The sequence below is a fragment of the Thermobia domestica genome, chromosome 14, assembly GCF_964235325.1.
Source record: "Thermobia domestica chromosome 14, izTheDome1.hap1.1, whole genome shotgun sequence".
NCBI classification, from domain to species: Eukaryota; Metazoa; Arthropoda; class Insecta; order Zygentoma; family Lepismatidae; genus Thermobia; species Thermobia domestica.
This window is the reverse complement of record NC_137467.1, coordinates 139,503,721-139,516,918: the sequence shown is the minus strand read 5'-3', so window position 1 is coordinate 139,516,918 and position 13,198 is coordinate 139,503,721. Positions and strand designations below refer to the sequence as shown.

The window sequence follows — 13,198 nt, the reverse complement described above, 5'->3', positions numbered from 1 at the left end:
AATTTTTAGAGTACGTAAACCGAATGACAGTATAGTCTTTTCATACTATACCGAGTGTGTCAGAAATACGGGGCCCCAGGCCAGCTCTGTTATGAATAATGCTGGAAAGAAATGGGATTTTTTAATTTAAAAAGATTAATTATTTTCAATCGCACCAGCCATTTGGGCTCCGCACTGGGAAGGAGACCTATGTTAAATGAAAAAAGCAATGTTTCCAGTCTAGCAATTGTCCGATCCGAATGTAAGAGGAACGAAAATATGGTATGAGGCAGGGCCGCCCACAGGGGGGATGAATGGCGCAAGCTGCGCCATTGAGAAAAATTTTGGGGGGGATTTTACTCTACTTTCGAACTAGCAATTTTACTGCCGGAATAGCATTAAAACACGATTTTGAGAAGCTGATTTTCAAAAATTTTCCGGGGTGAACCCCGTACCCCCTGCTTAGACACTCGATGAATGAAGTACCGCGCAAGTAGCCGTATGGAAGGAAAGGTTGGTTCGTTTTAAGAGAGAAGGGCCGCCCACAGGAGGGATAAATGGCGCAATGGTTTCATCGAGAAAAAAATTGGGGGGAATAAAAAAAATTGGGGAAGAATTTAGATTTGAAACTTCCCGATGTTGTCTGTTGAAAATTATAAAGTAGTTTGACATAATTGTGAGCTAGTGGTAACCATACAGACAACAGCCAAGTTTCAAATCTAAATTTGAAGTGAGCCAGTGAGTGTTTGTAACTGTTGTCCACCAGAACTTGGCGCCTATTTTTGTGATTTCAATTCTTTTTAAGGCCACTTGTACTTGGCTCTTTTACAGGAATGTTTTTTGTTGGATATCACTTCTTTTTGTAGGCTAATTTCGAGGATAACATTTTCTTTTGGTATCACACTCAATAACTTGTAACTTGCGTCTTACTTTTCATGTACAAGGGAATTATATTAATATTTTGTAAATAAAATAATACTACTAATTGTAAAGAAAGAATACCTGTGCCATATACAGTGTGTAGAAGTTTTTATATCCTTCAATATCCTTATAGAACATATTTAGTATTGTACACTACGAAGACTACTAATAAAAGTAATGCCATTTTTATAATTACTACTGCCCCTACTACTACTACAAGCATTCTATAATACTACTACAGGAAATAAAAACAATAAAAATAACAATTACTAGTACTATAAAAACTACTGCTACACTGGGCAATTGTTTTTAGAGGACTTGAGTTTTGAGGAGGGAAGAGATTATTAGTTTTGGGGGGGAGTGCGCCATCAGCTTTGGGGGGGATTGGCACCCCTGGTATGAGGAACGTGGACATCGTTATGAGAGGAAATCTTAAACACTTCGGACACATTTGCAAATAACACTCTATTTTGTGGGTGTGATGAGAACCCAAGGAAACAGTCTGCTGAACTGTACTCTTCCATTTAGCGTAGAACGCTTTACTAGTGTAGTGCCCAAACAGAAAAAAATATCCATTGAAAACCATATATATTTCCAACAACTTTTCTCTCGTTTTATATTTTCGTTCGTATCTTTGCTTTAACGGACTTGGCCTATGGTCCTGGGCTTTTGGTACACCCAGTATATTGACTGTTTAGAACGCCAATGTGGGTACCTTTAATTCAGTTCCAGATCACGCGATATTGTGGTTGACTCATGTCTGTAAGGTTACCCAAAGTTTTCCAGTTTCCTCGTACTTTTTTTTTTTTTTAATTCTACTAACTCTTTTATATAGGGATGGGCACAAGTCGAGCTAAAACTCGACTTCACTCGAAATTCGACTCGAAGGTAATTTTTTCGAGTCGAGTCACTGTTTTGAGGTCGCTCGTTCAGCTTGTTTTAACTCGTTTTGAAATCATGGGCTGATTAGACTGGAAAGCGAAAGCCATGAGAAATGTGAGCAGTAATGTGGAATACTTTTAGTGTTGCTCACGACAGAGGTGCATCTCGTCTTGTACTTCTAGTGCATCTTGTAGGGTACTTTTAATGTGTCTCGTCTTGTCTCGATAACGACGAGACGACAATAGATTTTTATGACGAGACTGTCGCAAATGTCGTGAGCACCAATATAAGTATGTAGTTCTTACCATCAAGGCTGAGGCTTGCAGGGTCGACTTTTTGAGCTCAAGCAGAATCCCAATCCGGGTAGTGATGCCAACCGGCTTGGCTAGGTTCAATTGAGCGAACTTCTCGAGCCGGTTCGATTGAGATGAGCCATCGGCTCGGTTGGGACAAACCATCGACTTGGTTCAATTGAGCCGATGGCTCGAACCGGCTCGGTTGGGACGAGCCACCGACTCGGCTTATGTGACCCATCTGCTCGAGCCAGTCCGTTGAAATGAGTCCATCGGCTCGGTTCGACTCAGCTCAACTGAATCGATGGCTTGAACTGGGTCGGTTGAGTGAGCAATCAGCTCAATTCGGTTCTGTTCGGATAAGCCATCGGTTCGAGCCAGCTCTGTTTGGTGAACTGTTGGCTCGGATCACTTCTCGGTTCGGCTCGATAGTGAGTGAGCTATGAGCCGAGCCGTTGACAACCCTAAACCCGGGCCGAACAGTTTTGAACATGTTTGGCCGGTGTCCTATAAGCTTTAACAATTTTTGGCTCGAGCCCGAATACTTGCTCCCCCGGAACTCAAACCTAGAACCTCGTGATCTATGTCATTGCCTCCTGAAGACTTCTCGATGACTGAGATCGACAGTGAACTAGTTTTCAGTATTCAGGTATAAACCGCCTACCTTTCATTGTTATACACGATGTTATAATAATAATAATAATAATAATAATAATAATAATAATAATAATAATAATAATAATAATAATAATAATAATAATAATAATAATAATAATAATATAATTTAGTAGTCGTAGTAATAGTATCATTGATAATTATACTGTATTGTCTATACTGGTAAGAGTATTTGGAACTACACACAGGATTTAGCTCGAATTGGCTCATTTTAACCCCACTCGATTCGAAACTCGACCCGAATTCAAGTCAAGTTTCGAGTTGAGTTGGAAGAAATTTTTCGAGCCGAGTTCTCGAGTCGAGCTCATAGATGTCTGTTTCGAGTCGAGTCGAGTTTCAAAGAAAATTCGCTCGTTTCCATCCCTACTTTTATACCCCTGAGTAAAGGTTTTAGCTCCTTGACACCATAGGAAGTCAGTGTGCTTTGTATCAGAGAAATGTTATTTGACATGTTCAAGTGACGACCTGTCTAATGAAACGAAATGAACGAAGTAATTTTTTAGTTTAAGTTCGCATGATTATGTCATTTAGGCTGAAGGAAACGGGTGACTAGTGAAAGTGATTGATTGTGCAATTATTTTTTTTGTGTTGTCACCGAGAATCAAACCCGGGACCACTTACACCAGAGGCACACGCAATATCCACTAGACTAGCGTGAGGGCACGAATTGTACAATGAAACCATACTTATCTATAGAGTTGTCTATGAGGCAAGAGTTAAAGTTGTCTCGTCTAGAAAAGGTGATGTGAAAGTGATGTATCGTCTCGGAAAATGTATCTGTTTTTATTGGATGAGCTCCGTCTCTTGTCTCGTCTCGTCCCATGGACAACGCTAATTTCATAGTTATTGTATGTGTGATATCCCTAATTCATAATTCTTAACCTTTCTCTTTGCTCCAGTTCTTAATTTCCTGTTCGCTGTAGTCGTTTTTTGATCCACAGGAGATGATATACTGCTTTAAATTAAGGGAATTATCCAAAAGTTAGACCAAGAAAGTAAAGTTTCTTCCCTTAGTTAGAAACGATAAAAGTTTTTTATCGATGTAATCTCCCTTAGGAGCTTCCAGTATTCCTCTTACTTTTTCACCCTGTGCTTCAGCCTGAGGGAATAATTGCGGAGTGTTTATTCAATTTCATTACTGTACATTTCTCTTCCACTGGTTATATTTTGTATCTGGCTTCACTGTTCTGTTGCGATAAAGTTAAGAATTTATCTGTACCTTTTTCAGGAAGCATCTTCCATAGATTTATGAGCATGCTTATTTCTCTCGGGTAGCTTGTGGTAGTGCATACGATTCCACGAAAGCCGTAATTCAAACACATAACAGTTGAATTGATTTGGTGAGCGTTGTGGCTGTTTTACATACGAATAACGCTTGAATGATCTATATATTGAGGATAGCCAAGGGATCCGCGATTTTAGCTGATGAAAGGTCAACACAAGTGCTATATATTCCCTCGGTAGTATTAACGCTCAGGCTAACCGTTTCTGCGCCCGCTTTCGTGTACTTAGCCCCTATCCAAACACTATCCATCGTATTAATTTTCATGTAACAAATTCGGAACGAACGAATGCAAGACGGGAAAATCAACTTGGCTCTTACTTTCCCTCAGACACAATGAGGAAGCTAATAATTAAATGTACACAACCTTATAAAGTCAAAATGCAATTTCCTCTTCCTTTGGGCAAAGGCGGAAAACTTTTTTTTTTTTTTTTAACCAACATTTAGGCTACAAATAACCCTGAGCATTTCACCCAGTAAGTAAATTATGCGTACGGAAAAAACAACATATCGTTTCCTACAGTAGCTATTTGTTCACTACAATTTCTACGCTGAGGGTCCTACTCCAAACAGTGGTATCCCACAACGAAATCAAACGGGAACATGTGCATAAATGTAGAATACTTAAACATATATACTGTATATTAACTGAGAGCATCAAATATCAAATGAAATGGTAGTTTTTTTTTGAATATTTAAAGATATGGAAAACATGAATATACATTATTATTCTACTGAAAATGACGTAATTATAGGAAATTGTTAAAAAAAAAGTTTTCGTTTGCGTCTATAAGGTTACATTAATAAATTTTGAAGTTGTAATTACAAGTTCTCCCAATTATATAATTTTAAGCTGTATTTCAAACTTTTACAAAGTTCATAATATATCCGGAAGAGTTTGAGATACCAAATTGCTATACTGTGTGCCGTGGTGGCTCAAAAGTAGAGCGTTCAAAAGTAGAATTTTGGTGCATAGGGTCCTTGGTTCGATCCCAGCTCACACCAGGTGAGCTTTGTGGTGGACAAACACCGTGTGCGTGGGTTTTCTCAGGGTTCTCCCGTTTTCTTTCATTTTCTTCATTTCACGATTTCATTCATTCTCACTATTACCATCTCCATTAGTCTGGCCGACATATCCGTGAGACGTTTATTTTTACCAAATTACTATAAACAGGTAGCGTTACGTTCGAGATGAGAATTGCATTTTAAATTCGAAATGATACGAAAAATATGCCAATTCGTGGCCTTCACTAGTTTACCCAAGTGTTAGGTCTTAAAACAGTTTAAACATTACGTTTCACATGAAAATCTATAAATTGGTAAGGTGATTGTACAGTCATTACACAATATACTTCAACAATAAATGTAGTACATATATTGTTATATCATACCCATGGGCGGAGTTATAGGGGGCATTGCCCCCCAACTTTCTGGCAAAATATAAAAATTCCACATACAATATGGCCACCTACCAAGATTTTAGAGACCGGCCAAAAGGTCTGCCCCCCAATTCCTAGCTCCACCTATGATTACACCCCTCGGAGATCTCTCATGACGCGAAAGGATTCTGATAATTTCTAAATGAAATTAATAAGAAAATCATGGTATATTTTCTTATAATGTATAATGTATAATAAAAAAAAAATGTTTAAAGGTAACAAAGAAAGTTCTATCACTTTTTGTGGAGGTCTGTGTTCCATTGGCCCTCATACCGTGAGTTGAATGAGAATGGGGATAACGCCAAGGCCAGTTGTTGGTGTGGGTATATCCAACATACTAGGCCTACCTGGTTGTAGCACTTCAGTTACACCGTCAACTTGCATAAGGACAGATTGAACATGTTACCTCCACTGAGCGTCATAAGGCCGTGTATGCTGCACGAGTTCAAACTGGGGCCAAACGTTGCTGCAGCGGGGCGGAAGATATGCCAGGACTTTGATTAGAATGCCGTGAATACTCAGACAGTGCAGCCGTGGTTTAACAAGTTTAAGGACGGTGACAAAACACTCGAATACGCACCACGTGCCGCAAGACCAACACATGTACAAAATGAAGATCCTTAGGCAGCAATTAAGGCGAACAGTGGCCAGACTTGTGAGAAACTGAGACTACAAATCAATGTTAGTGGAGAAACCATTTGGCAGCACCTCCATCAACTTGGGAACCACTATGAGTTGGGTCGATGGGTCGCACATGATTTGACTCCGGGCCAGAAGGCAACACAAGCAGATACCTGTGTTTCTTTGCTGTCTTTTCTGAGGAAGGAACCATTTCTGGGCAGGGTGTTGACATGTGATGAGAAGTGAAGCTCCACGGCGCCGTCATCATTGGTTAACATCCCATGAACCGGTTTCAAAACAGCCGAAACCAGCACTGCACTTGAAGAAGGTCCTCCTGTGTGTTTGGTGGACTGCTTGCGTCATCGTTCATCGGGAACTGCTACCAGCTGGTCAGAGCATCAATGCAACTGTATACTGTCAGCAGTTGAGCCATGTTTAAAAAAAAAACTCTGGAGCCAGCACTTCTGAATCGCAAAGGGGTCCTTCTGTTACAGAATAACGCTAAGCCCCACGTGGATAGGATGACCCGGAACACCATCCTACGCCTTGGATGGGAAACACTGTTGCATCCGCCATACTCTCCGGACATTACCCCGTCCGATTATCTCCTGTTCCGTTCCTTGGGCAATCACCTTAGAGGGCGCCAGTTCAAATCTCTAATAGAGGTGCAAAATATGCTTAATACCTTCTTCGCTTCACGGCCCACCAAGTTCTACCGCGATTAAATTCATGGCCTTTCAGAACGTTGGCAGAAGGTCGTGGATGCTGATGGAGACTATTTTTGATCTTCCAGGTACGCCTTAGGTGATATATCGATGTTCGAATGTGGTCGGTGAAAAAGCGACAGAACTTTCTTGATACCTTTATACAAAACGAGACGAAAAGAACCTTCCGAAAATCGAGACGAGACGAGGATTCTTCGAGAATTGAGACAAGACGAGAATTCGACAAAACATTACGAGACGAGAAAACATTATTTCTCATCTCATCTCGTCTCGTGGACAACACTATAAACGACATTATGAGCTTTACGTTTATTTTGGAACCAGCCATGTGTTTAAATCTGATACTTATCTAAACGTGCTTTTAAAATAAGACCTTTCAAGAAAGTAAAATTGTCAATCTCTTTTAACTTTATTCCTGCTTGTTAGAAATGCGTCTTGTCATGTATTCGACGCCAAGGAACTGTACTTCCGATGTACATTGACGTGTCTATCTGTCTTGCGTTATTTTTGGAGTAAAGGCCTCCAAATATGGATGTCAGCAGGACTTTTCGCAGAAGGAGACAAATTTTGTAGCCCTTTGGTTTTTATTTTTATTTTTTTAAAAAAAATATTTACGTCCTTTATTCAAAATAAAAATAAAACTCAGCTCGGGTCAGGGGAATTCAAATTATTTATTCACTTATATTCCAGAGAAGGATCATGGCCCCCATTGCAGAGGTCCATGCCCCCAAAATTTGAATGTTTTTTAAGGATGTTTGGATGCTGTAGCGGCATTGGTTTGTAGCAGTTATGTTGATTGTGATGGGGACAAATTGCCATGCCGCTGCTGACTTTCCCACTATTTCTTCCAATCAATGAATAAACCCAGTGGTCGAAGTGAGACGGTATACGGTGGTATGCCATACCGCCTCTGGTTTTTCAGTGATGAAGGCATACCGTCTCTGGTTTTTTAGTAATCAAGATATACCGTCACGGAAGAGTAGATGCTAAATACCTTTAATAAATCTATGTTATACACAGTAATTGACGAATAGCTTTACACGTAAAAAGATTTTATTTCTTATGTAGAAATTTCTAAGTTGACCTCACCGATATTTTTGTTATCTTTTTCCAACCTTTTGTTTTTAAAAGTGGTGTCTTCAAAGAAGTTCATCTAGTTTATATTTTGATGTTCCATATTGAGTTGTTTCTTTCGTATACATGGGTGTGTCTTCTTGTCTTAATTCATATAAATGTATTTTGAGCATGAACAGATTTAGGGCTTGTATGCTGTGGGGGCGATTCTTCCGGGGGTTGGAATACCTCTCAATCGAGTCGGGGATCCGGGAGCGTTCCCACAGGAAATTGTTAATATAAAAACTCTATTTTTGAGCATTTTCGTGTATAATTTTCTATAATACAACAAACAATTTAAGAGGATTTTTTTAAAAGAAAGTTGGCGAGAAATCGAAGTCTCTCCATGCCCCCACCCCTTTCTCGTAACTAAAGAGAAGCTCTCCAGTGGTTTTTAGTCATTATTTAAATAGTAATGCAATCTTTTAGGCAACATACCCTCACTATGTTTCAACGTTTAGATAGTCGGTATGTCGAGTTAAAATCGTAATAAAACATACCGTCTCTGCTATTTTCCCACTTCGAACTCTGAATAAACCAATATCGGTTAAGACAATGAGCAAGATTTTCTGTGATGAACACAGCAGTTAAAGAAGAATGTAACAGGTATATTAAATGAGAAATCCTAAAATTTAAATTTTGGTTCGATTAAATACACTCTTCTGCTATCTACGCCTAAGTGATTGAATAACATTTGATTCAACAGAAAGGAAACAAACTATAATATTGGAGTTGAATTGATTTAATTGTATAGCCAGCTAGTATTGAGGCTATATGAACAAGATCTACTGCTTAAAGAAGGTTTTTGCTAGACACGATTCGCCCATTGAATATTGAACCTGCAAATACATTCACAGAAAGCACGAACCTTTATCACTTGCTACGAAGGAATAAACGACTTACAATAATTCTTCAGTCGAGAATAAACTGTATACATGAAAAGAGGAAGCTACAGGCTATAAGATGGTATGACGTTAACATTTTAATTTTACACAATTTATTTCAAAACTATCGAGACAAAGAAAATGTAAAATGAAATGCAGTAAATATGGAATGCTAATTTTAGTTATCCGAGTCCAATTTATTTCCTGGAAACTGTTCTAATACTCAGGGATAATTTGTTCTAATAATTGTAGTTTTACTGATTAGTCGTTTGGAAAGATTTCTGGTGTAAAAAATCTAAAAATACAAAAATCGTTATGCTAATTTTACATCGATAGTTACTGAATTCATATTCTGCATATGTATATATGTAAGAACTATGAACATAGATTTATTATTATTATTATTATTATTATTATTATTTTGTTTCAGGCTGAAATATGGAGTGTGTTCATAGCCATATTAAGGAAAAGCGTGAGAAACTTGCAAGCGTGTACTGATGTAGGCCTTATTGAACACGTGCTTCAGCGACTTAGCCAAGCTGAGACAGTAGTGGCAGGTAGGTGCTATTTCGTTATTAATTTATGTCTAGATTAACATGTTTTAAGTGAATTCTAGTCATTAGAACATGCAAGTTGTTAATTGTAATAGAAGTACGAATCATAAGTTACAATATTCCCATAACCCAAACAGCAGGAGCGATACTTACGTGATCGATCATACAAGATCTGCCTGGAAAGTAATGTCACGAAGCAGGGTTGGCAAAAACCATGGTTTTTATTTTTTTAAACGGTTTTTTGGTTTAAACCAGTTTTTTTGTTTAAACCAGGTTTTTTGGTTTAAATAATTTGCTCTATGTACTTATATCACATATGGACAGAAATAAGTTTGTTTCGCCTTGGTGTTATTATGCAACAACCGGGTTATGCTGGAAGGGTTCTCGTAAGCTTAAAGCGGAATCCAAACAGCTTCTCGGCTTACATCCGAGAGAAATTGTCCTTTATTTGGACTCAAAATAGGAACTAATTGTCCACAAATGCGATACGTCTGCCGACTCACGAACGGACGACTCATGATAAAAATACGTTGTACTGATCTTTACATACTTGTCAATATAATTGTCAAGATTCATTTCAGAAGGACAAAAAAAAAAAAAAAAAAAAAAAGTTGCACAAGTGAAACCATTATACAGAATTACATATGGACAATTTCAAAATACTTCACAGTACAGAAGAACTAATTGAGTCCAAGTTAGTTCACTACGACTTTTATTAATCCAAGTTTAAGAAATACGACGACTTAATTTGCATATTAGTAATAAAACTGAATAAATATACGAATTTGAGTGCACTTTGGCTCTGACTCATTTATATATAAATAAATACCAAAGAAACTTCTGATTTCAATAAATGCTTCTATTGGGGTTTGTATACCCCTCCCCCGCGCCAAGTACGGCGTTTCGATGTATGTTATCAGTAGCAAATATTAAAACAAAACAATATTTAGATTTTTCTTTGATTGCAATTTCATAACAATAATAACAAACTATTTAAAAAATCACAAAAGAAACATTCATAAACTTATAATTTAAAAAATGTTACTTTTGTAGTATAATCTCTTTGAGTAATGAATGGGGAATTTAATTCTGAATATAATATGAATAATATATGGGAGTGAAACGTGATAACCCACAAATGTGTGTGTGTCAAGATTTTACGAACACTTACACTTTTACGAACATTTTTTGGGTTTTGGTTTAAACCATTTTTTTTAAACAGCTGGTTCAAACCACCTTGGTTTAAATCAACCAACCCTGTCACGAAGTCTACAAGTATGAAAAAAGTATTTACATAATAATAAGAATAATAATACCTGTACATTAAAATTGTTTCCTCCTGCGTCGATACATCTTTACCAGCAGGATTTTCAATCTGCGAGGGCTTCCTGGAAGACCTGTTCAGGAAGTGCGTTTAAAGCCATTTCATAAGCTGCTTTTATGTCATCAATTGTTCTGTAACGATGTCCTTTCAGGAGGAGGGGGGATCTCAAACGGGGAAACAAAAAGAAGTCTGTGGGAGCCAAGTCGGGACTGGAATATCCCGTTTCATCACCCGTGATGGGAACATTGTCCAAACGGAGAGGGTCATTTGCACATATTTCCAAAACATCTTGACAAATATCCACTCGGCAAGATTTTTGGTCGTCAGTCAAAATTCTTGGGACAAACTTCACGCACACTTTACTAATGTGCAAATCTTTGGTCACAGTCTTGTGGACGATAGTTTTTTTGGAAGACTCGAAAACTTTTTCTTTGAAAAAAAAATGATCTTGACAAAACCACTGCACTACGCACTTTAAAGAATACAAAATTAATAAATATAGCATCAACAGTTTGCAAATACTTACCCATTTACTCGTCATCGGGGTCATCGGAAAATGAATCCAAATTCTCTTCCTCAATTTCTTTCGAAGATTCATCTACAGATGTTGATGGTGTTCCTGAGGTTGATGGTTGAACTCCAGATGTTGATGGCTACGAAGCTCCGAAAGAGTGCGCAGCTTTTGTGCCGATCAATTTAATAACTTCAGAAGAAAGATTATATGAGTAGTACGCTGCATTAAAATGTTTAAGAAATGTTCGCACGCTCAAAATTGCACTTACTGTCTTCGTGCTCAGACTGTTTCTAAGTTTGGTTTTCACAGTATTCATGACACTAAATACACGTTCGACTTCAGCGTTGGAATGTGGCAAGGACAACACTGCCATAGCTAAATTAGTTAATTCTTCAAATACTACTAGTCCCGCTGCGTCTCTGTAATTACACACTTAAGCCCAAAATGCAATAGTATTATTTGTGTTTTCCCATTTCACAGAGTTAAGCGTACGCCACTGAACAATGATTTTATCAATGCTTTTCTTATCAAAACCAAAACACTCAGCCAATTTCACTATATCGTTATATCTTTGTGGCTTTACTGCTTCCTTCACACAAAGTAATGACATTTTCTCTAATATGTTCTCATTTTCTGGAAGACGTTGTTGTAGTTCTTTAAACAACTTAATTGTAAAATCAATGCATCTTTTCCGAAGTACCTTTTCTTCATCATTTCGCAATTTGGCATCGTTGACAGCTTTTTCGAAGGCATAACCAAGGTATGGCGATGGATCTAGGTAGCTTTCAATGTTGCTGGTAAAAACATTCATCTTTGCAGAAGGTGCAACTACTTTCGAAGAAACTGCATTACAAAGGTGAATGAATTTGTCGAGTAACTTTGTGGGGTCATGTTTTCTCCTTCAAAAACCTCAGCACTTTGTGAACTTCATTTAAAATTGTCCTTAGGTATATCAAATACAAAAAATGTATAATATCAGAGTACATAGAATATAGCATTTCCGCTGTGTAACAGTTATTCTTACTCTTCGCAATTTGAAAAATAATTTAATTCAGGCCATTGCTTTAGAATTCTGTCCTCCACCGATTAAATTGAAAGCCATCTAGTTGCACAAATCTTCAACAATTTCAAAGGGTTTTCTCCACAATTTATGGTTTCATATATTTGTTTGTATTCTTCTTGACGGTTGGGTGATAAAGAAAACCAGTTATATGTTTCCCTTAAAAGGAATTATATAACGGAAGGAAGGATACTTTCAATATTCCTTGGAAGAGTAGATTCAGATGCGTGAGACACTGCCAGCTGTAGGGAATGGCAAATACATCGCACAAGAACTGAGACAAACCGAATTCTTCTTTCAAAATTTTGTATATTCCGTTGTTCACTCCTATCATTACCGAAGCATTGGCCGTGCCAATATCTACAAGATTTTTTACATTCAATCCCAAAATTTTCAGTGTGTTTACAAGCGTCAAAGCGATGTCTCGCACTGAAGGGAGGGAAACAAGTTCCAGGAATGTTGAAATAACCCGACATTGAGATACACTAATATACCGCACTACAGCACCTAGTTATTTGGTTACACTAATATCCGTTGATTCATCCAAAATAATGCTATATTTATTATCTCCAATATCAGTCACAATTTTTTGCTGGAAATGTGGAGCTAACACCTCACGAATAATCTCACTGCATTTGGTTCGATCTAACCTAATTTTTGGACTTCCCGCGGAATCCGAAAACACCTTCTTACAAAGCAAAATTAAATGTTTTGTTGTATTCATCGAGCAATGTTCGGCAATAAACATGGCAACGAAGCCCTTTGCAACTGTGGATAGACTCATATAACTAGAAGGAGTAAACGATATTCGGGGTTGCGTCTTCGAAGTGTGCAATTTTGAGTTTTCTTCATGCTTTTTACTTTTAAGGTGTTTACCAATGTCACTTACCTTTGCGTTTGCAATAAGCGCATAATGCTTTGGTTGAATCTCC

At 37.8% G+C, this 13,198-nt stretch overlaps 1 protein-coding gene across 8 annotated transcripts in view; it reads left to right on the top strand.

Annotated features, from left to right (window-relative positions):
* rg (A kinase anchor protein rugose) overlaps nt 1–13,198 on the top strand; it is a 1,617,632-nt gene that overhangs the window by 724,645 nt on the left and 879,789 nt on the right. For all 8 annotated transcript variants that reach the window (XM_081738911.1, XM_081738906.1, XM_081738912.1 and 5 more), the window contains exon 3: nt 9,245–9,371. In XM_081738911.1, coding sequence (XP_081595037.1) covers nt 9,245–9,371 — 127 coding nt within the window. The remainder of the gene's footprint in view (nt 1–9,244; nt 9,372–13,198) is intronic.